This window comes from Colletotrichum lupini, chromosome 3, assembly GCF_023278565.1.
Source record: "Colletotrichum lupini chromosome 3, complete sequence".
NCBI classification, from domain to species: Eukaryota; Fungi; Ascomycota; class Sordariomycetes; order Glomerellales; family Glomerellaceae; genus Colletotrichum; species Colletotrichum lupini.
Window position 1 is genome coordinate 6,513,024 of NC_064676.1, and position 24,029 is coordinate 6,537,052.

At 38.8% G+C, this 24,029-nt stretch overlaps 6 protein-coding genes across 6 annotated transcripts; 3 read left to right on the forward strand and 3 right to left on the reverse strand.

Moving 5' to 3' along the window:
• Positions 1–2,713: 2,713 nt before the first annotated feature.
• CLUP02_06705 (NAD dependent epimerase/dehydratase) lies at positions 2,714–4,021 on the forward strand (the record flags this gene model as incomplete). The annotated part of the gene is made up of 1 exon (XM_049285702.1): positions 2,714–4,021. One exon carries the CDS (start codon positions 2,714–2,716, stop codon positions 4,019–4,021), a length of 1,308 nt encoding a protein of 435 aa, XP_049142845.1.
• A 400-nt stretch (positions 4,022–4,421) lies between these two features.
• CLUP02_06706 (uncharacterized protein) lies at positions 4,422–5,857 on the reverse strand (the record flags this gene model as incomplete). The annotated part of the gene is made up of 2 exons (XM_049285703.1): positions 4,422–5,572; positions 5,680–5,857. 2 exons carry the CDS (start codon positions 5,855–5,857, stop codon positions 4,422–4,424), a joined length of 1,329 nt encoding a protein of 442 aa, XP_049142846.1.
• A 502-nt stretch (positions 5,858–6,359) lies between these two features.
• On the forward strand, positions 6,360–6,518 carry CLUP02_06707 (uncharacterized protein; the record flags this gene model as incomplete). The annotated part of the gene is made up of 1 exon (XM_049285704.1): positions 6,360–6,518. A coding segment is annotated over one exon (159 nt), but the record flags the coding sequence as incomplete, so codon positions are not given.
• Positions 6,519–12,555: 6,037 nt separating this feature from the next.
• On the reverse strand, positions 12,556–13,407 carry CLUP02_06708 (endonuclease/Exonuclease/phosphatase; the record flags this gene model as incomplete). Its single annotated transcript, XM_049285705.1, has 1 exon — positions 12,556–13,407. One exon carries the CDS (start codon positions 13,405–13,407, stop codon positions 12,556–12,558), a length of 852 nt encoding a protein of 283 aa, XP_049142848.1.
• Positions 13,408–14,461: 1,054 nt separating this feature from the next.
• Positions 14,462–15,448, reverse strand: CLUP02_06709 (uncharacterized protein; the record flags this gene model as incomplete). Its single annotated transcript, XM_049285706.1, has 2 exons — positions 14,462–14,960; positions 15,027–15,448. 2 exons carry the CDS (start codon positions 15,446–15,448, stop codon positions 14,462–14,464), a joined length of 921 nt encoding a protein of 306 aa, XP_049142849.1.
• A 1,008-nt stretch (positions 15,449–16,456) lies between these two features.
• CLUP02_06710 (uncharacterized protein) lies at positions 16,457–21,199 on the forward strand (the record flags this gene model as incomplete). Its single annotated transcript, XM_049285707.1, has 17 exons — positions 16,457–16,598; positions 16,645–16,766; positions 16,858–16,931; positions 17,002–17,145; positions 17,202–17,937; positions 17,988–18,181; positions 18,332–18,361; positions 18,443–18,514; positions 18,598–18,662; positions 18,745–18,787; positions 18,853–18,877; positions 18,932–19,053; positions 19,103–19,550; positions 19,609–20,433; positions 20,522–20,859; positions 20,922–21,006; positions 21,095–21,199. 17 exons carry the CDS (start codon positions 16,457–16,459, stop codon positions 21,197–21,199), a joined length of 3,570 nt encoding a protein of 1,189 aa, XP_049142850.1.
• Between the last annotated feature and the right edge of the window lie 2,830 nt (positions 21,200–24,029).

A 24,029-nucleotide genomic window follows, 5' to 3' on the forward strand; every position in this document is an offset into this window, starting at 1 on the left:
AGTACGACTTCTCTAGACCTTAATTAATAAGTTCCTCCTTAAAAAAGCGTCTATTTATCTCTTTTTAAAAGGATTTATATCCCCCTAGGATCTTAGAACTCGCTTAGCGAATTTTATAAGCTATTCGTAAGTTAGTATAATGCCTAGATTATACTAAATACGAACCCACTAGGCTAGCTAGTCTTCTTACTATAGAGGAAGCCTCTAGAGTTCTATGAATACTATTACCCTCGTCTAGTAGCCTCTCCTACGGTTATAAAGAGTTAACCTTAGAACTCCGAACTTAATCGAGGCCCGATTAACTAAGAGACCTCTTCTAATAGCCTTAAGAGCCTAAATAACTTTATTTTTAGTATACGAGACTATTATATATCGATAAATAAGTATATAAAAAAGAATTGTATTTAGACGATTTTTATAATTATTATAGTGGTTTAAAAATCGTGGGTAGGGTTTTAATGCGGTGGCTGGGATGGAGAAATGGGGTGGCCAAAAGGGGGGGTGGCCAAAAGGGGGGGTGGCCAAAAGGGGGGTGGCTAAAAGGGGGGGGGGGTGGCCAAAAGGGGGTAGGTCGACTTACCTAATCGACCTTACGACTAGTAAGCTCTACGTCTTTATTAATAGGTTATTTATAAATAATAACGACCTTACTTCGTAATTAGGGTATATTATTATCCTAGCTAACGAGAGTATAAATAAAAGTAAATTTACTATATACGGTAATATAATCTACTACTCGTTAACTAAAAATAAGTAAGTAATAAGAAGTATACTAGTATTAGAGGTTTATAATATAATTAACGGCGTTAACCTCTCTTATGCGATTTTAATGATACTAAAGAAGATTATTAATCGAATTAGCTTTTTATTTATTCTAACGGTTATTTATACCGATTCTTACTCGCTATACGAATACCTCGTTAAATTAAGAACGACGAAGGAAAAGAGGCTTATAATCGATATTATAACCCTTAAGTAATTATATAAAAGGCGCGAGATACTTAAGATCTATTAAATTAATAATAAAAATAACCTCGTAGACGCTTTTATAAAAGTAGTACTAAATAAGGGATTAGAGTAATTCGTAAGTAATAAAAAAGCTACTATACGAATAAAAAGATAGGTTATATAAAAAGAGTAAAGAAAAGGGGGAAAAGGAGACGACTTAGTAAACGGGCCCGAGGTCGAATTATACCTCTAACTATAGTAGTTAAATTAATAAAAAAAAGAGAAAGTTAGTATTAGATTAGAAGTCTAAGTCGACCGCGGTATATAACTAACTACGCAGGGGCTAATTAGGGGCCCTATTTACGATTATTATAGCTAGCCTAACTTACGGTTAGAACCTCCTTTTTATACTTACTACGCAGATATTTATATAGTTCAATTAATCTCTTCGTTAACTACGGTTCGAACTAACTACCCTGTAATAGGGATACTAACACTTTAGCACCCCTTTAACGTAAGCGATGAAGAAGTTGTTAAGGACCTGGTCGGCTACTGGGGTCTTGGATCCAATGGCGTGTTCTGTTTGATGCGCATCTGTGTGAATCAGGATGTCTTTGCTGTGGACACCCACACTTACCACATCACAGGTCTCTGGGGTTGAGACTACGTGATGCATTATGGGAGCTGGCGCAGGCCAGTCTAGATGCTCGAATACCGAATGAGCTGAAGTTTGAGTTACACTCTCAGCCTATTGCCCACGGCCAGAAGTGCCCTGTCTGTCGAGGCAACGGAGGCAGCAAGGCCCTTTGTAATTACTGAGTGCTCCTGCGTCAACGAATGGGAAAGGCTAAGGAGGATATGGTAAATTCGTATGTAGTAGACTATCGTATCACCTCCTCAAATGACTATCTTTATCTCCGTTCAACATCGGCGCATCTGCTATCACAATTGACTACTCGTAACTCGGGAGATCAACACGGAAGGATGAGATAAGAGGCGGCTCACACGGAATGTAACCACACTTTGCCAAATGAGACGACTTCACTACCACCACTCTACCTGAATCTGGATGAAAACCCTTCCACTGTTACACCACATGCGTTTGATGACTCGGAAACCCAAGACGGACTTCGGGCCAGGTCAGCAATCCGCGTAACCCCCAGCGGGAAAAAGCAACTCGGTCAGACATTCCCATTCAAAGACAAGCAAAGACTGGATGGAAAAGGGGCCGCCCCACATAATTGTCCTATAGCACTGTGAGGGCCGTGAATGGCGTCGACGCTTGGCCCGGCGCCAAAATTGCACTTTGGCCGCGCTCCAACTGGCCCGAAACGGACATCTGTGGACCATTTATGGCCGCGTCCAAGGGGTCCCACATCGGTCAATTTCGCCTCAAGCCCGATTATATGAGGCCGGGTCCGATCCGGAAGTTTTTCGCACTGTGACGGCGTGCATATTCCCTAGTCTATGACGGAAAGCCGCCGAGAAATGTGAGAACCCCTTGTGTGGGTGAACAATATGACGCACCGTGTCAATGCTGGGGCCTGATACGGGAAAGAGAAACAGACCAGAGATAGGCAAAGATGAGACTGATAGAGTCGATCTTAGTTGAGTAGAGACAGATAGGGAGAGGAAAGGATTTGCTACTTATAGATGAGTGAGAACTCGCCTTCATGTCTTGTCTGAGCACACTCTTAAAGCATCTTCTTTTCTCATCTTCATTGACAATCATCATCACTTACATCCCAGCCAACAAGTCTTCATCATGAGCCCCTCGTTCTCAGCCCTCCGCCAAATTGGCATCTACAGAAATCTCCCAACCTTTGACGAGTCCGTTGAAGGTCTCACTGCCATCATTACCGGTGCCAATGGTATCTCCGGTTTCAACACGATGCGGGCTCTCTTGGATAGCCCTAAGCGGTGGAAGACCATCTTCTGTCTCTCTCGCCGTCCTCCCCCGGAAGAGATGATGAACCTCTTGTCTGCCGATGCTCGGTCCAGAATCGAGATTGTTACTTGTGACTTTCTCGACGAGCCTGCTTCGATTGCCAAGAGCATGAAAGAGGCTGGCGTGCGAGCTGATCACATCTTCTACTACTCCTACATCCATAAGCTCTGGACTGATGTCGATGGTCTTGTGGAAAGCAACGTTGCCCTCCTCAAGAACTTCCTCGAGGCGTTGGAGTTGGCGGACATCAAGCCAACTCGTTTCATTCTCCAGACCGGCGGCAAGAGCCATGGTGTGCACATTGGTCGCGGACGCACCCCCCTTCTCGAGTCTGACCCCCAGCCAAGACACCTGCAGCCCAACTTCTACTACCCACAGGAGGACTTGCTCAGAGCCTTCTGCCAAAAGTATGGCACAGCATGGAACATCATCATGCCCTGCGCTATCATCGGAAGCTCGTCACAGGCGGGAATGAACATGTTCTACCTGTTCGGCATCTACGCTGCCGTGCAAGCACGCAAGGGTGAGCCTCTCATTTTTGGAGGAGACTGGGAGGCGTGGCAGTATGAGACCTACCACGGCTCGGCACGAATGACTGGCTACCTGACCGAGTGGGCAGCCCTGAACAAAGACTGCGCCAACGAGAACTTCAACGCCCAGGACGGAGGCCCGCTGGTGTGGGAGCGCTTCTTCCCTGAGCTGGCTCGCTGGTTCGGTGTTGAGAAGGTGGTGCCCCCACCGGACGACGAGTCTGGCCTTGAGACAAAGATATCTGGAAAGTCGGGGAAGAAGGCGCCCCTCGGCTACGGCCCTCCTTTCTCTTCCAAGACGCGTTTCACTCTTGCCGACTGGGCAAAGGAGGAGGAGAATGCTGTGGCTTGGCGCGAGATCATGAAGGAGTCTGGAGGCAAGATTACGAATGACCCATTCGCGGACCCTGAGGCTTTCTCCATGTCTGAGTATGCGTACCTTCGGGCTGGAAGCCCTTGTATGAACAAGGCGAAACGGTTTGGGTGGACTGGATTCGTTGACACGACTGAGAGTCTCTTTGAGACGTTCCAGGAGTTGGGAGAACTCGGACTCTTGCCGCCGATGAAGGTGGACTCCGCTCGTCCTATGTGCTAAGACTTGAAGAATGGTAGGAGAAGGATGACCCTGGAGATAAGAATCAGAATAAGCAGATGAAATCACGTGTGACGAAGGGATTTATATTGGTTATTCGACCTTCATGAGCACCTGCAATGTACTTATGTTTTGTCGCTTAGTTTCTCACCAGAGATATTATTCTTTTGGTGTTTAGTAACTATTTTATTGAAGGCGACATTATGTACATTTGCGGCTTCATCAATATAGCCAATGCTATAGTTCTGAATAGAGCACCCGCAGAGAAAGCTTGCAGATGTGATGAGAGTACACCTTGACAATGTCAACCAAGAAATCTAGGAGAGCCAAGAAGACGAATGGCATAGGCTCCAAATGTCCGAAAGTAAAACGACTTGCAATGGGCTTGCCTCAGGAGGGGATATCAGTAGCCATCTAGGGGCCGCTGGGCATGTTCTTGGTCAAAAGGAACCTTGGTCTCATTCGAGCAACCCTCTCCGATAGGTTTCCCGGCAAATCGGTCCTGGAAGAACGCCAGCCACTCAGGTGTTGCTGCCGTCAAGACAGCAGAGTGGTCTAAGCCGGGGTAGATGCTCATATGAACAGGGTTTCCGTAGGCGCAGGTCTCATCGAACGAGGCGGTAATGGATTCCTCTGAGACGATGGTATCATCCTCACCCAAAATCAAAAGCAGCGGCTTTGAGGCGCGGCCACCTTGAGCTGGGGCGTTCAACTCTTGGAACTCTTTAAGGCGCGTCTCGGATGCGGCAGTGCGATTGGAAAGAGCGTCGAAGCGAAGGTCAACTGTGAGACTCAAGATAGCGGCGTTGCATAGCTGTGCGATCTTTGCGAGCTCGATTCTGTTTTTCAGTTTGGCCGAAATGATGGGGGCGTCGTAATCAGGAAACGTTGCCCTGATGCCAAGTACAGCAGGTGGAATGACGCCCAAAGCCAGAAAGTCGTGATCGTCTCCTCCGGTCTGCGTAAGATTGCGAAGCGATTCGATGGCAACCAGCGCGTCGTATACCTTGGTAACAGGCGCCACGGCAACACCTCCCAGATATCCACTGGCTGAATCTTGGACGAGCTTGTGCTCTGACAGCTTCCACACCGCGCCGCCGCCCTGAGAGTGTCCAATCGAAGCCCAATCGTGCGAAAGAATGTCGGGGAAGGCTGTACGAGCAGCTACAACGGACCAATATGTGTCATTGGCATTGGGTGCGCTAGCTACGTATTCGTGAGCCGTGTAGTTATTTCCCAGGCCAGCATAGTCGGTAGCAACAACCGCGTATCCTGCAATAAGGAGCGGTGACCAGCTTTGGTAATCGTACAAGCTGGGTGACGTCGAAGGAGCACAGCCACGGAAGACACCGCTGGTTCCATGTGCGTAGGCGATCAGGTTAAAGGGCTGCTGTGTCCTAGCAAATGGGAATGCGACGAAGCCAGTGACGGGTACAGGGGAGCCGTCGATGTCGGCGCTGGTGTATTGAATCTTGTAGACGGCAACACCGGCGGGCACGGTGATGTTGGCAGGGATGACAGGTTGAATCTTGAGCACATCACCGGGCCTAGAGCCTGTGAAGTTGGCAGCGGTTTTGTAAAGTCAAAGTCGAAGTTGGTTCCAAAAATCTCTAGATCGCCCTCGTTGCCAGTCTGGATTGCTTCCTGGCAAGCTTCGCCACGACCATATTTCTGAGCCACTTCAGTCGTGACATTGAAACTGCTTGCTTGTCCAACAATGGCTGCAAGAGTTTGCAAAGCCACTTGTCCCAGGATTAACGGAAATAGAATCACCAGCATAATTGTGATAGCCGAAAGATGGAATAATTCGGTGTATGATCGAAAATGCTTGGTTAACATTCCAAGTGACACTTTAAACACGTCTTCTTTATTGAGTTTATGTTCAATTTCACAACTCAAGCGGTCTCCGCGCACTCCTGGAGCGGATACCGCTTTGGTTGCTGTGACTTCTCAATGGCAAGCAAGAGAAGCTATTGCGTATCACAAATGCCGTAACTAGGTCTTTCTAATTTCGATCTGCTGCTAAGGTGCATAGGTATGCTAGAATATATTCTCTCATTGCTACCTTACTGCAGGCATTTGACGTTTAAACCAATCGCCTAGCGAAACCATTGGACCTAGGTGTCGTTATATATAGTGATATACGTATAGTCCACGTTCTCGCTGCCCCCTATAGTATTTATCACGAGATATGGATATGGTTAATGCTACCCACATTGAGTGGGCCCGCTTTTTATAATAATTATAAGCCTAGCTCCTATCCGCTATTGCTATAATAGTTAAGTGCCGCATTATCTACAGGTCGTATACCTAAAAAGCGAGAGGCGACCGTTCGAGTCTCCGTATAGGCAGGGTTTTTCTAACTAGTCTGCTACCTTCGGGGCTGAGGCGCAGTGCAGACGCCCATTATACGGATGATGGCTCTAGGCGTCTAGGGGGTATGTCACGAGATATAGATGTAGTTAATACTACCCATATTAAGTGGGCCCGCTTTTTATAATAAAGCGGGCCACACTCTGGGTTCCGTTTGTTATTTACCTTTAGGTATTGAGTTTTTTTGGGCGTGGCCTAAATTAATTATTTTTAACTATTTTAGCTATTTATAATAGCTTTTTATATATTATAGAGGTTAAGAAGTATACGGAAATATTCGAACTTAGCTCGTAAAAGGTTTTTAGTAAGTCTATTTACTAGTATATCTTTTATTAATATATAAGTAACCTCGAAGCTATTTCTAGTATACTCTTATTTTAACTATATATTTTATATATTAACATAGCGACGTTAACTAGCAATTCTTTTTCTTTCTTTTATAACGAGTCGAATTATTTACTAATTATCGTAATTAACTAACTATACCTTTCCTAAGTTAAGGGTAATATCCCTAAAAAGGCGCTTTAAAGCTATAATCTCTTTTATAGTTTTTTTAAAATAAAAAAGCTTAGCTTCGGTAGTTAACGTTATAACCGTTACTTAGCGTACTAATTTCTATTAAATTAGGCCGCTAAAAAAGAATATTATATATCCCTAAAATAATTATCGTATTACTTCGTTATTTACGAAGCTAGTATTTTTAGTTAAAAATAATAATTACGTACTTAGTATATTATTATAATAGAGCGTAAGATATTTCGTTATATAAAGATATTAAATATAATAATTAATTACTTTAATATAAGTTGCGCTTAGGTCAATTAAGAACCGTAATAATTATAAATAAATAAAAGCGACGTTTAGTTTAATTATAATAACTATATAAAGTATACTCCTAACCTTTTCTTAATAACTCTTTATTTCCTCTTTTATTACTTACCCTCGTTTAGTTTAAACTCTTTTTAAAAAAGAGGGGTAGCTAAATATAATAAATTTATAAAGTCGAAGCGCTTAGTAACTCGCTCAATATATACGTTATAAATAAAATAAACTTTATAAGTAGTACGGTTTTATAAAATCCGTACTCTAAAGAAGTAATTAATTAGTCTATTTTTTTTAAAATTAATATATTTTTTTATACCGTCGACGATCCCCTAAGCTACCTTTTGGTTATTTTAATAATATAAAATAATAAAGTCGTTAACGTAAAATATTAATATTATTTTCTTATTTATAATTTAGTAAATATAAATCTCCTCGTAGCTATATATTATATTTATATTACGAAATATAAAAATAAAAATTTAAAACTAAAGAATTAGTAAGTTTTAAAGGCTATATAGAGCGCGTTAGAGCTTACTTATTTTATTAATAACTTTATATCCCTTTAAGAGTTTAATAATTATTAGTTTATTACTTTTAAGAGGCGTATTAAAAAATACGTTAATAGTATTATATTAGTCTATTTTAAGGTCGAATTAAGTAATTATTACTATTATAAGCCTAAAAGCCTTTATAATAAGCGTCGAAGCGTACGTATTTTATAAGGGATTAAATAGTTATATATCCTCCCTTATATATATACGTACTTTTATTTTACTAACCTCGTTATTAACGTCGTACTTATAAATATATACTTATTTTAATAAAAATAGGATCCCTTATTTAAAATTATAGTTAATCTTTTCTTATATACTAATATCCCTTAGCTTTTTTATTTTTATATTTATAATATCCCTAAGTAGTTTTTATAGTTATAATAAGAGATATTTAATATTACTAAACTTTTTTAATAAGCTTTAGAAGTTAACTTTAATAAGTTATAATTTCTAAACTCCTCTAGAGCGCCCTAAATAGGTTTTATAAACTACTTTTTTTATTACTTAATAAAGTATTATATATCCTATATTACTTTCCTCTATAGCTTTTTACTAATTAAGTATAAAAATAAAGAAAAAGTAGTTTTAAAAACGGTTATAATAATTACTATTTCTTATATTTAAATATAAAAGCGTCGTAAAAATATTATTATTAAAGCGTTATAAAGGTCTGCGGGCCCGGTTTAAACGTCTAGGACCTAATAGAGCTTTACTTAGTACTTAATAAAGCAGTTTTTATAAGCTTTATTTTTATATAATAATAGAGGTTTATTATAAAGGTTCTTTATTAACGTTAACTTTAGCGTTAAGAATTACTTTCTTATAATTAGTACCTCGTTTATTACGTACTTTAGCGTTTTATTAAGAGCCGTTAAGAATTAAAAGCTCGAGAACTTTTATAATATATATAAGTACTTATAAAAAGGACTATAGACTACGTAAAGCCGTTTATAACTTAGTTATTATATTCCTTTTTTTACCCCTACCCCTAAGCTCGTACAAAGGGGTTATTTTAGGAGTTAATAATAATAATAAAATTATATCAGCCTCTTTAGCCTTATTTATTATACCCTAGAGTACGTTTATTAATTACTTAGCGTTTTCAATAATTAAAAATTTAATAATAATACTATTCTTAATTATAGAGTTATTTTAAGTATTAGTATTTCTAAAATCTAGATTTACTTTTCTAAGTACTCGAACTAACTTATCGTTAGTATTAAAGAGTTCTTATATTTTTTAAATTATTAGATTTATTTACTCGCTTATAATAGTTTACTCCTCGTATATAGGATTATAAAAGACTTCTTTATTAAACTTAATATTCTTTATAATAAATACTTACTTAAGTACGGGCACTTAGACTTTATATAAATTATATATTTTTAATATATATCTAACTAAGTATTTTATATACCCGTAGGGAAGTATTTTAAACTCCTTTTAATATATACCCCTTTTATAATCTTTATAAAAAAGGTTTACTTAATAGCTATATATATAGAGGCTATTAAGATATAGAATAACTAGTTTAGAATTCCGTACTTAGTAACCCGTTTATTATTAGTATTAATACTATTTTTATTAATTAATTTTTATTATAATAAGTAAATCTCCTTTATTAACTTCCTATAAGGTAATATTATAAATAAAGATTATTATTAATATTATTTTATTTTATAAATTCGTAGGGAGGTTCGTAAAAAGGCGCATCTTACGAGCTTTAGTAATTACGAATTAACTTACTTTTTTAGTATTATTTATAAGTTCTTTTATATATAGAGGTAGAAGTTCTATTTTAATTCCTAGCTTATTATACTACGTTTTATATATATATTTAACGTTTATAATTAAGAGAGCGGTTTTATTATTATTTTTAAAAAAGTAAATTAGAATCCCTTTTTAATAACGAATTACTACTTCGAGGCTCTATAACATAAAAAGTACTTCTTTTTTTATTTTAGTCCTTAAAAAGAACCCCCTAAGCTACTTATTATATTTATTAAAAGCTATAAGTATATATTATTATTTATTAAGAAATAGTTTAAAATAAAAGAGATTTTAATATATACGGTACTATAGCTATAAAGCTCTTTTTAAGAGTAGTCCTTTTAAAACTACTATTTTAGCTTTAAATAATACATATACTTTATACTTAATTTATAATAGAGGTTTAATACGTATACTTCGAGTTTTATATAGTAATTAATAAAAAGTATTAAGTTTAAAATAACCTATTTTAAAGTATTAAAAGAGCGCGCTATTAGACCTCTTATGGGTACGTTAATATAAGTAATAGAATTTTCTATAACTAATTAATAATATAATACTAACTAAGCTTTATAAAATATACTTAAGGTTTATAAAAGAAAAATAGGATTAGAGGAGCTTATATTCGAAAAAGACTAGATTATTTTTTCAAATAAGCTACTTTTTAATAATACTTTTATAAAGCGTTCCTTATTATAAAGTATAATCTAAATTATAATATTAAAGTGTGCTTCTATTTAGTAAAGTTTTTAAAATTATATTAATATAAAATCCCTTAATATAAATAACGTTCTAAAGCTTTAAATCGTAAGTTCCCTTTTTCTTAAGTCTATTTAAGACGCCCTTTATAATATAAAAACTGCGTATAATAATAAGTAATATAATAATTCTTAATTTAATATAGTTTTTATTACTTAATAATACGTAACTCTTAGGTTTAAGTAGGCTCTTATTATTAACTAAATATATTACTTTATAGCTATTTATTATTATACTCTAAAAAAGGGGGTAAGCGCTATTTATAGGGGTACTAAAAATTACGTTTATTTTTAAGTCCTAACTTTTTATAAATATAATAACTACGTAGCCCTCGTCCTAGTTTATTAATAAGCTTATTATAAGTTAATTAGAGGATCTTTTTAAAAACCTAGGTTTTTTAAGGGTTCTATCGTTCCTTAGCTAACTAGCTTTCTTAAGCTTACCGTAGAGTAATTTCTACTTACTTAATTTAATAATAACGAGGACTTCTTTTATATAGCTCCTTAGTATTCGTATTAGTAACTTATTAGCGTTTTAACTTATAAGTACTTATTTTAATTTTTAATATACTATAGGGCGCTATAGGTATACGTAATTATAAAAATATATAACGTTACCTTTATTATTTACGTCGTTAACTAAGTTAGAGCGTTTAATAAAAATAAAATAAGCCCCTTTTTAACCTAAAAGTTATTTAGTATATACGTCTTAAATTACTAAGCTAAATATATATATAATCTCCTCGAGGGTCCTCGTATACGTTTTAAAAGCTATTAATTTACTAAAGGTTTTATATATACGTTAGCCCTATATAAAGTTAAGTTTAAACTTAACCATAACTAAGAAATCGAGTATAGCGATTTCTTTACTAATTTTTAAAATATTATACGTTTTAACTTAAAAATAAGTAAATTATTACTCTTTATATTAGCGTTAAGGGTTAATTCCGGTCCTCGCTTCATTAAGGGCTTATTAATACTCTTCTTAAACTATATTCCTTATTACTAGTTCGGGGGGTATAAATTCTTACTTTAAATATTTAATAATTTATTATATACTAAACTTAGCGCCGTTCTTAGTAGTTTTTTAAAATACGTATTTATATAATATAGTATTAACTAATTTCATTAATTACTAAGCGAGGATTTTAATATATATATTAATAATATTATATTTATAAGCTATAAATTATTTATATTTAACGTCGAGCTCTTATTATTTTTAAATACTCTTAAGTATATAGATCCTCTTTATAAGTATAATATAAAAATAAATTTATTTATATAAAATAAATAATATAACTAGTTTTATAAAAAGAAACCTAGCTTAGTTTTATAAGTTACTTATATTTAAAAAAGTTAAAAAGTTCGTACTAAGAGTTATATTTAGAAATTATTAATAAAGGATTTCTTAGTTTTTTTTAGTTATTTTTAAACGCCTTATAACGGGCTTAATAAGCTTATAGTTCTTTTTTATCATAAATTATAACTAATTATCCAAATTTTAAGGGCGAAATAAGTACTATAGAGGGGTTAAAGAATACGTTAGAATTTAGAGCGTCTAAGTTAATATATTTCTAAACCTCGACGCCCTTATTTATAATATAAAATATATTAAACTATTTAATCTAATTATTATAACTAGTTAATTTAGCTTAAGCTAAAATAAGTATAAGTAAGTCGGTTATTTTAAAAAGATTATAAGAATCGTATTAATAAGTACGTTATCGTAGTATAGGGTCTTAACTAAGAGCTAGGCTCATAACTATTACAAAAAGCGGGCCCACTTAATATGGGCAGCATTAACTATATCCATATCTCGTGACAGTATTTCATTTCCTCATACAGCCAGCGAATCAGCTCCGACGTAATAGTTTCGACGCTGCCACTGGGCGTATGCGAGGAATGACTTCCGCAAGATTCTCACCCAATAGAGAAGCGTTGGCCGACGATAGCACAAATGGGGGTTGCGTTCCGTCCAGACTCTCATGCCTTGCCAGTAGGTAACGTAATCCGAAGGAGGATTCGACTTTAGCCTTTTGGATCCACCCTCGGCGGCCGCGGGCCTCAAGCGGGGAATTGGCAGTTCAGCAAAGTCATTTTTTATTTAATAAAGATGCGAGCCTAGGTATTCATCATTTAGTTTATCCGTTTATTATGCGACGAAGAATATTAAGAGTTACTTAGGCAGATCCAATACGGAGCAAAAGGTCAGAAGACTCTATTGATTAGGTACACGTAGATGTGAAAAAAGCTTTTACTGGCCCTTCGAGCGCAGAATTTCCATATCGGCTACCACAGGGCGATGATCCGAGTAATAAACACCGTCATCGAAGCGGTTTGAGAGAACGGCGAAATTGCAAAAGCGGATGTGCTTATGGTTCAATACAAAAAGATAGTCAATCGTAGTCGATTCCGCCTCCCCAAAGGTCGTGTGGGTGATCTTATTCCCGTAGTGCTGATAAGCCGGGACCAAGTCCGAGATATCTCTCATGCCTCCAGGCTGGGCTGTCAAAATCTGATGCGGCTCGTCCTTCGGCCCGCTGTTGAAGTCCCCGCCTAGGAAAACCGGCACATCCTTCCCAGAGCCTTCTGATGCATTCTTGAGCCACTCTTCAGCAATCTTAAGAAGCATTTTGGCACTCTCGCGCCTGGCTTCTTGGCTCTTGTGATCGAGGTGCGTGCTCATCACAACGATCCTAGCGTCGGAGGTCTTGCGCTTGAACAGACCAACCGTGACAATGCGATTGATGGTTGCGCCCCATGCGTTTGAAGGCTTCTTTGGTGTGGGACTGAGCCAGTACGTCTCACTTCGCTCTGCAGTCCAGTGATCAATCCGGTAGAACACGGGCGAAAATTCTCCATCGGACACCCCATCAGCACGACCACAACCGATGCTGGCCCATCGTGGGCCCAATTCCGCTTCTAAGTCGTGGAGTTGTTGGTTCTGCGCCTCTTGGATGCAGATGAAGGCATTTGTGAGGCCGGCAGTGTGGAATCTTAGTTGAGACGTCAACTTCGGGCACCGGACTTCCCATGGCTGCTCATTTGGCAAAAGCGTCTTTTTGATGGCGTAGCGGATGTTGAGTGTGATCAAACGCACTGGCATCGGTTCAGTAAAACAGTTTTCGGGCTTCATGATGCTGCGTGTAAGTCCATGACTCTCAAGAGTGTGCTTATGGGTGTTCGATGGACGGAGTGAGGTGATAAAGTCTGATTGAAAAGGATGTTACTATTGACATTTGAACATGAAGAACAATATCACCTAACAGTGATGCATGTATGTTCTTATATGACCGCAAGCATAATCGTTGACAGGCCTCTTGGACCAAATAGTATATAATGCCAGTTCACTGGAAACACGGCTGTAGAGGCCCGGCTTGCCGATGAATTGATAGTAAAGAATCGTCTTAGGTACATGTATCATGTGGTGCCTATCCACCGACCACGGCCGAAGTCCGGCCTAACTAGTCATGCGCCTACAAAGAACCTTGAAGTTCGGACTATGCCAAGACAAGGCATACTTCCAACTTGGTCACTGCTGTTGTAAGATACGTGTAAGTACGTCGGAGCTTAGCGGTACAGAATCTAAGGGACCGATTCTAAAATTATCGCCCGCAACCACGTTTTTGATGCCTTGCGTACTTAAGTTTTCTGAAGTGCAGAAATACATGCATGCTTAACCTTCCTGGGGCTTGGTGACATCAAGATGCTTGTAGTGTCGTAAAGACTTCAGGCGTACATCAAGTTTCTATCAACATAAGTGCCGAACGGTGTCAAAAGATTGAGATCAAGTCAATGCAAACTAAATAGAAACTTGTGCTGAGTTTACCGATATCTGTCTTGAATTCGCGTTCAAAAGACGCAGGCTCTGACAAAAGATGGCGAGAAAACCGAGATAGGCACTAACGATTTCCACAATGGGTGGGACGAGCCCCACGGAGCTTTTCAGTCTGGATGACCTGATATGCATTCCTTTTCCAATTGACAGTAGCTATAGAAATAAGAGACTGAAGCAAAAATACAAATTCCCTGGGTATCTGCCGCTCAACATCTTCCTCAATTTCCACGCCCAATACGCACTAGACCGGTAAGTTTCCAGAATCGATCACGCAAGTTCATATCTCTCAAAGACACGAAGTCTGTTCTGTTCCCCAAAAGGCTCAAATTTTGCCCAGAACTCGCTTCACCAAAGACTTCTTTCTCGGCCTGGGAGGAGGCTGGTTGATCGACCTTGTCTGCCGAAGGACACCGAGCAAGGTGGCAATCGCCAGCGCCTCCGCCTCTCCGTTGAGATCCTCCGAAAGTAGCAAGATACCCTCGCTATAGTCGTTGGGCAGAGCGAAGCCGATACCGACGTGGTGGTAGATGGCATGAATCGCGGGCTCACCGCCGCTCAACTCTGCTTCAGTGTCGACCAGAGTATAGCGCAAAGGCCCATCTTCTGTTGGGCGTGCTTGCCACTCCAAATTCGAGGGAACAGTTATGCTCCCGTCTCGCGACGTCTGAGAAATCGTGAACCATGGGTGTCGCACGGGGTTTGCGGCTGCGTGCATCTTTGTGTCTGGGACGGGGAACGAGCTGGTGACTGCTAGCTGCAGGTCTTGCTCCATGCTGTGCGGTGTAACGCGAAAGTTTCCATTGTCATCGGCAGGTATATGCCTTGCGAAAATGTTAATAACCGTATTTTCTTACTCACTGGGTAGGATGACGCTGAAAGAAACTCACAAGCTAACGATCTTGCCATCATGGCTCGGCACTCTCCTCTCCACCGTTGCAGCGACGCCCTCTAGTCCCTTCTGGAAGTTGACCAGATAACGAACTTGCGCATCGGTTCCATCTCCCAACGGTCGCCTCATCATTGCCAGGCCAAGTTTGTACTTGCTGCTGCCGATAGGCTCTTTCTTTACAGCCTTGTCGTAATTTTCATTGTAATCGTAGAGAGGCAAGTGAGTAGTGATGTCTTTGTGGTTCGGTACGTAGACGACGCGCGTGAGATGGGCTGGCGTGGGTGCAAGGTGACGGCCCAGCCTCTGATCGAGGGCACAGTCAAAAACCTCCGCCAGCTGAACGTGATGATAGTTCCCGTACGCTGGAAGGGCTGCCATATTGGTGATGATAGACGCAGATAAAAGTGAAGTTGATGCCATGGGATCCGGCGTCGTCTTATCGAGACGTGTTGGTGGCTAGGGAGAGGACAAAGCTTAGTTGGACGACTGCAGGATCGGGGTGGCCCAATAAGGGATGGTGCCGTTGGGATCAATGATGCGACGATAACAGCTCCGGGTCAAGTATCACTCGAGATAGTTCATGGCAACAATAGACGCAGCGGATAATCAACTTAAGTATTGTCTGCTTCGGCGTACGGTCAGGATGCGCTACGCTTTCAAGGAAAGCACGCTGGCAGTCGATAGAAGGTATCATCAACACAGCGACGACACGACGGAAAGAGGTGAAGGGAGATGAATTCCCACCGGCAGCAGATTCCAGTCCCAGGTCCACGCTGAGGGGGAAGATTGTCACAGCATGTGACGTCGAAATGCAGCTAACCCCGACAGCGTAGCATGATTGTCTCACTAGGTGAGAGCTAGAAATTGTTAGCCGAGCTCCCGAGATACCTAGTCCCAACGCCAATGAGGAATGTGATCGCCGTATTTGATGTGTCGGCATATCAGACCAGCCAGCCAGTGGTTAGTCATACGGCATGATTTGTCAAAGGAATCAATTTTCCGTCTAGAGTCACACAAACACCAAAAATCTTGAGGCAGGTCAGCATCGTGACTTTCCCGAGGATCAACCGGATTCGGGGATCCGAACGGGGCAAGGCCGGTTGATCGGGTGCTGACCCGGCGAGCGGAAAACTCCGCTACCTCCGCATTAACTCCACTTGTTTGTTACTTCGAAGACGCAGATGTGATGCGGCCCTAGATCCTGTCCTAGGAGCATTGAAAGGTTCTTGCTGCCAGCTGATGACCTGATTACTCAATGGAAACTGGCGGCAAATGTATTCCGTCTCAACAGTTGACCTTATGTCAGCCATGGCATGATGCCTTTAGAGCCAAAGAACATGTGAAGCTTGTGGCCCAAGGGACCTTAGCAAAGTCATATCCCTAGCTTGCCGGTGGGTTCTATTACCTCTTTGGGGATCGGCCGCAATCATGTACCTTGTTCTGCGCAGGGATTATCCAGTGCTGCCACCGCCCAAACACCCTCTTTCGATCTTGACTGAAAAAACTCCCCCGCTTGGCTTTGCCTTACAGCAAAATGCAAGGTACTCGCTGAAAGCAAAAGCATACCTCGGTGCATTGCCTGGCTGAGTACCTACTCGCTGCGTTTCGAGGCTGAGGACGTTGGATTAACCTCATTTCCGACGGAAATCAATTCCGCTCTTTGCTGCCGGAGTGCCATCATGATACGGTCTATATTGCTGAAGAGCATCATGAGGCGACACGCACCTTTGCTGGCTGCGTATCTTGCTCCTTCGATTCTTATCGGAGAGAAATCGAGCCGAAATTTCTGATTTCTATTGATGATCACAACAGTCCGAAACGGAAGCTAGACATCAGTTTCCATGCTTTCATTTTTGTCACGGCTAACGGGCGTTGAAAGCCAAGATGCGTCCCTCAAAATTCTGTAAGCAAGGTCGTTTGCGTCTTCCGCATATATCGAGGTCATTTGGCTGATTGGCTTTCCTGGATATCAGGATGGATCGAGATTACGTGTTCTTGAGAGGGACAGCAGATGAAGCAAATGAGCAAGCTCTTCGAGGAGTCCTTAGTCTTTGTCTACCTTCAACACAGCCTGCAGTCGGCGTCCGGCTACGTTTAGACGGCTTCTTGCGTCGCAGGTAGGTAGCGTATTCAGACTTAGTACACGACATGAGGCTGATGATTTTGTCTTTAGAGACCATGACATAGGATCAAAATCGAGCGAAGGCTCAACCACGGTCCGCGTCTTCGAGTACGAATGGCCTCCCTTCCTCACCGACCATGGTCATAGAGACCTCCCCCCATGTTCCTCTAATACCACTACTCATGAGTGGCCATTCAAACTTTCTATACACGGTGATACACCAGAAACTTTTCAAGGGTGTAGTCGGTGCAGCATCACCTACCAACTGACGGCAACGACGATTCGAAGCAACACCTCTTCTGCAACGCCTCAGGCATACAAAGCGATACGAATAAATAGGACGCTTTCAAGTTCCGCATTCGAGTTGATGGACCCTGTGACGGTCGAAGGTACATGGGGAGAAAAGTTGCGATATTCGATCTCCATCGGCCATCGCGCCATTGCCCTGGGCACAGCTATTCCTCTCGAAATGCGCTTTGCGCCGCTGAAAGCAGGGACAAGGATCTCTCAAGCAAAATGCCAACTTTTGGAGTCACACAAGGTGAAGGCTGGTAAAAGCCAGCAAACAACCTTCGTTGGCGATAGGGATGTTGCCGAGTGGGACACGCCAATGAACAACCATGAGAATTTGGAGCAACGCTTTTACAAGACGACGCAGAGCCTTCCTCTTCCTGCAGAGCCGATACAATGTTCTCCAGATATGAAATCCCACGATATCAGCATGACCCACCTTCTTTCGATCGAGGTCACTGTTCAGGATTCAGACAATAGTCCTTTTGCAAATAAGGTAAGTGTCTGATGGCGCACGAGAATCCTGACTTTGTTAATAAAGCTCAGTACCGTGCATCGCTGCCTGTCGTACTCTTTGCATCACCTCAGATCCCAATTGATGCGAATAACAAGTTCGTTCGGTCAACGAGTCCGGATATCGACGAAGATGTGGCATCACTTAGCGGGCTGGACGTACCGCCTGTCTACGGCGCACATTTGCAGGACAAAGTCTTAAATGACTTGTCGAAATCCTTGCATGTGTAGGTATTCTCAACGAAATATGAGATCTAGTCCTTAGCCGTAAACACTCAACTGCAATGTTCAATTTTATACTATCCTCTTGATGAGAATATGGTCGAAGGATGTTGCTGAAATTGCTTCGATCATTGAAACTCGACCAATTACAACAGTTCTCTTGGAACTAAAACGGAAATAGCAGAGTGCAGACAAAGTAGTTGTAAGTTGTGCTTCCATACTGTAAGAGTCCCTACTACATGACCCGAAGCACATGTCTATACAAGTATTACCCAGGCAGTCAAATTCCTGTCCGGCGGGGAGTACTTCCTAATTTGGGAAGGGGTTCCTGACTACATGTCCAGGCCTCTGAGGCTTAGCGCTCCGCAGTTTCCCGAGCTCAGCATTTGATCCACATAGAAGACACATGTACACCTACTAGCTTGGTTCTTGACTATGAATTTGTGTCAAGAAGCACGGCGAGACACGTGCCAGAGTATCCAAGAAGTATTCGTAGCTGTTTGAGGACTAGAGGGTGGCCGGAGCCACTGCCAAATCCTCTTGAACACTCGTAATGATCATGGCCGAGTAGGGTTTTGGGAAGATTACAAATCCTTCTTCGAATACTCATCGTTTGATTTCTTGCTTGTGTAGACATGTAATTACGTTATCTAATGTCACAAGGGGTCAATTACAGTGCTGCTACTTCGGAAAGAGCTTGTGTGAGTATATGTACTGAGTGTGTGGCCCATGTCATGAAGTAGTATGCCTGATAGCCGCATTTCTTCTCTGGGAACTCCGACAGAAGGGACCACTCATTTCCAGCCACACCTGCTTGGAAGAGGCTGACAACGACAGACCAGCTCTCATGCTACTGGAAATCCTGCACTATTCCTGAGTGTAGTCTCCCCAACTCGCAAAAAACCTCATGTCCATTTTCATTAAAGGGCTCCGACTTATCACGTTGAGGCAAAGACCTCCAGGCCAAGCTTAAAGCTTCCATTTTACCAGATGGCGCCGACTACCCACGTTCAACGCATCGAGTTACGGCAGCTTCCTCTCCTACCTACCAATAGAGAGCATGGCACATCAAATGGCGAAACATTCTCGCTCCATTCACACCCCGGGCATCCGGGTGTGTCTAGCCATCCGTCAGAATTCGTCCATCATGAACGCACTGGATCGGCTTTCCCACCCGATGATGCAATCGTAGCCTTGCAGACATGGAAAAGCTCACGTTCGAATGTTATCCGAACCTTGGCTGTCTTTTGGAGTTTATTGGTCATGGGAGCAAATGATGCCTCATATGGTGTAAGTTGGTACAATAAACAGGACAATGTCGTGATCATGGTTACTAACGTAGGCTTCATGTGCGACCAGGCAATTATTCCTCATGTAAGCTATGTGAAAGACTTATTCTACCGATACCATCTGACAAGACCGTGATGCGAAGCTGGGAAAATATTACGACTTACCGTACTCCTTCACGTCTCTGATCTTCCTTGCGCCTTTCATAGGTCACACGCTCTCAGCCATTTTGAACAACAGTCTACATGAGAGTGTTGGACAAAGAGGCATCGCAATTATCTGCTCTTTCTGTCACCTAGCATCGTACATTGCCATCTCCCTACATCCACCGTATCCAGCGTTAGTTTTTATTTACATGTTGGCTGGCTTGGGCAATGGCATCGGTGACGCTGCTTGGAACTCTTGGGTCGGGAGTCTGGCGGACTCTAGCCATGTCATCAGTCTGATGCATGCTTGTTATGGTGTCGGCGCTGTCCTCAGTCCAATGACGGCAACTGTAATTATCAGCAAGGCTCAGCTTCCATGGCACACGTTTTACTACTTCATGGTGAGAGTCAAGTTTCCACAACGAACGTCTTTCAATGTTTTACTAACAAAATCATTCCGCAACAAGGCTGGTCTGGCTATGGTGGAGCTCGTTTTGACTCCCTCTGCCTTTTGGTCCGCTACTGGGGGTGCATACTGTGAAGAGAATCCCAAGGGTCCAGAGCCGCGAGAGTCAATTGTCCACGAGACATTGTTCAAACTCCCTTCGGCCCGGGTTACTTGGCTATGCGCAATATTCGCCCTTGGCTATGTCGGACTGGAGGTGTCTCTTGGCGGTTGGATCGTCACATTCATGTTGCAGGTTCGCCACGGAGAAGAATTTGCCAGCGGTATGACAGCCACTGGTTTCTGGGCTGGGCTGGCTCTGGGTCGAGTTGCCTTAGGTCTCGTAACCCCTCGAGTGGGCGAGAAGCTCGCAGTCATGGTACGTTTGATAACCCGACCCAAGTTATGTTCAAATCTCGCGTAACTATGTCACTTTGAATCAACTAACCACGTCGAAACCTTGATAGCTATACCTCGGCGCTGCCGTTTGTTTGCAGCTTTTGTTCTGGCTTATTCCCGAATTCTTTGTCTCCGCAATCACCGTATCGCTCCAGGGGTTCTTCCTCGGACCCCTGTTCCCCACCATGATGATAGCCATCACGAAGCTACTACCGAGGCACTTACACGTCAGTGCTATCGGTTTCGCCATCGGTCTTGGAGGTAGTGGCGCTGCTATCCTGCCATTTGTAATCGGAGCTCAGGCTCAGCGCCACGGTGTGCAAGTCTTATCGCCGATACTGCTCGGGGCGCTGGCATTCTTGTTGTTCACCTGGTCCTTCTTACCCAACTTTGGTCGCAAACATGAGTGAGGTGCAAGTTGAAGGAAGGCGCCAGGTTTTGAAACTTTGTTAGAGATGAATCAGCTAGGGACTCGAGTCATTCCACAGAGGTCCTAAGAAGAGCCCTTGATTCTCCCCGGCATCGCGAACTTGTGAAGTTTGGTATAGTTGATGTGATGTATCAACTTGGACTGCTTCAACCAAAAAATTCATCTTTCTCTCACATCATTTCACTTGCGTTTGCTATTCTGGCCATAACAGTTCCTCATTGAAAGTCGACTTTCTCGTTCAATTGGAAGCATCGAGTCGCATGAGTGGTATTTTGACTTTTCATCTCTCACAGGCGAAATTGCCAACAACGCATAGATCGCTTTATGACTCAAGCTCCTTGAACCAAAGTACTCAAGCCTTTCGGAAAGAGTAATTTAATAAACTAATAATAACCCCCCCTAGTTAAGGTAAGAGTCCCGTGTATAATAGTAAGTACTTAGTTATTAATAGATCCCTAAGCAAATTTCTAACTAATTAAGGGCTAAAAATATTTCACTATATAATCGCTTTACTACTAGTTTAAATATTACGAGTTTTATATAATAAGGGAATATACTACTTTACGCTTTACTAAATTATTTTAAAAATATTTCTTAATTATATCTCCTCTTAATTATATTAAAATTCGCTTATTATAACTAACTCTATAGAATTATTCTTATAAAACTTATTTATTATATATAATAATAATATTATCTTAATACTTTTATTTTAATAAAACGAATTTAATTTATTATAAAATATCTAAAAAAATTTAGATTATGATAGCGTATTTACTTTATATCCTAATCTTTATAAATATTAAGCTCCTATTTATAAAGAATTAATTAAATAAGTAAGTATTATATAAATTTTACTTTTATACTAAATATCAATATAATACTTAAGTTATAAATAATAATTCTAATAATTATATTATTATTTTTAATAGCTTAAATATCCGTACTAAAACTTAAAATAACTAAGGTATTATTATAATATAATAGCTTTAATATACGGCCGGTATACCTAAGTTTTTTTTAATTATTAATAATAAAGTTACGCTTATTATCTTAACTAAAGCCTTATTTATAAAAGAAATTGAGCGGCTATAGGATATAGTATATTTAATTTTCTATTTCTTAATATTAAGAATTATTAAAAAATAATAAATTTAATATAATACTTAACGAAGTATTATTAATTTTTTAATAATTAGTATTATTTTAGGAAATATACCTATAACGTAATATTATTATACTTACTAAGGTAATAAAGCCTATTTATATATACCCTATAATAACTTTTATTATATAATTATTTTAAAAAACCTTATTAAAAAGTATAATATATTACGAAACAGAGTTAAGATATTTAATATTATAAAAAAGATTATTAAGTAAGTCCGGTTATTTAAAAACCATTTTAGAAACGTTTTAAAAACGTTTCGAAAATATTTTTAATCGTTTTTTTTTAAATAAAGTACTATTTATACCGTATACGCTAGATTTAAAAAAAGCTTTATATATTAAAAATAAAATACGATATACTTTTTTAAACTAAAAAAGATATAATATAATATATATATAAAATTACTTAACAAGATAATATAAATAACTTATAAAAGACTTAATAAGAGCTTATTAGTTTTTAGTATTAGATCTTAGTATACTAAAATTCGTATCCTTTATAAAGACTTATAAATCACTACTTTTATTTAATTTTATTAAATTAAGAATATTATATATAATATATTAAAATAGCTATAAATAAAACGGATACGTAGTTTATAAAAAAAAGGGGTTAAGAATACTATATATTTATATCGAATTATTAAAAACGTCTTATTTATAATAAGCTTATTAAATATTTTATTGAGGGATAAGGCTAAGTTATTACTAACTAAATAAAACTTATTTTAAACTACTACCTAAACTTAAAATAATAAAGTATTCTATTAAATATTAATACTTTATTCTAAAAAATATTAAAATAATACTATTTATTATTTTAGTATTTTATAATAAATATAACTATCCTCTACTATTACTAAATAAAACTCTAAAAGCTATTATTTAAAATATTTTTTAAATTCTCTAGAGAATTAATAAACTAAGTATAAGTCTAAACGCCTTTTTTTAATCTCCTTAACTCTAAGAATTCCTAACTAAGAATAAGGGGCGAATAATTATAAATATTTATTAAAACCTTATAAAAATAGATTTTTTATAATATATTATCTATAAATAATAGATTCTTTTATTTCCTAACAAAAGTTAGACCTTAGCTCTTATATTATAAAAAAAGAAAAGTAAATAAGTAAATATACGTAAATTTCTTTAGAAATATAAAAAAATAGCTATTTTAAAATAATAATAAGTATATAATATATTTAGTATACGTACTAATCTAATACTAATTATATAGTTATTTACTTTTTTTAAAAGCAAGCGGAATAATAAAAGTTTAATAATATAAAATCGTTTATAATTAATATAAACTATAAATATATAAAGGGTACAAGTTAGTAAGAAATTATCTAGGGCTAGTATAGCTAGAATAATAAAAAAAGTATATTATAATACTAAAAATGTTTTTAAAATATTTCTTAACCTTTATTCTAAAATTACTAATATATTACTTATAAAGCTCTACCTCTTATATAAGTCTATATAAATACTAAAACTATAAATATATATTACTATATATTTCGAGCTATATTTAATATTCTAAAGTAAAAGTATTAAGTTTAGGTCTAATAAAAATACGTTTATAGAACCAGCCTTCTTAAAGTTACTTTAAATTAAATAAATATAGTAATTAAGGGCTTAGGTAAATACCTTATTAAAAAGTTTAACCCTTAATAAATATAGCTTACGTAAGTCTAAAACTATATACGCTTATATTACGTATATTTTAAAAAAAGTATTAAAGAACTCCTAAGTAAAAATTATTCTTATAATATAAACTTTATTTATAATATATTAATATCTCTCTTAAAATATTAAATAGTACCTAACTATAACGAGCTATATAATATAATTTATTATAAATATTATATCTTACTATATATAGCTTATAGTAAAAACATTTTAAAAACATTTTAAAAAAAAACGTTTTTAAAGTATTTCTAAAATATTTCTCGTTAATACCTCGCTTAATTAAT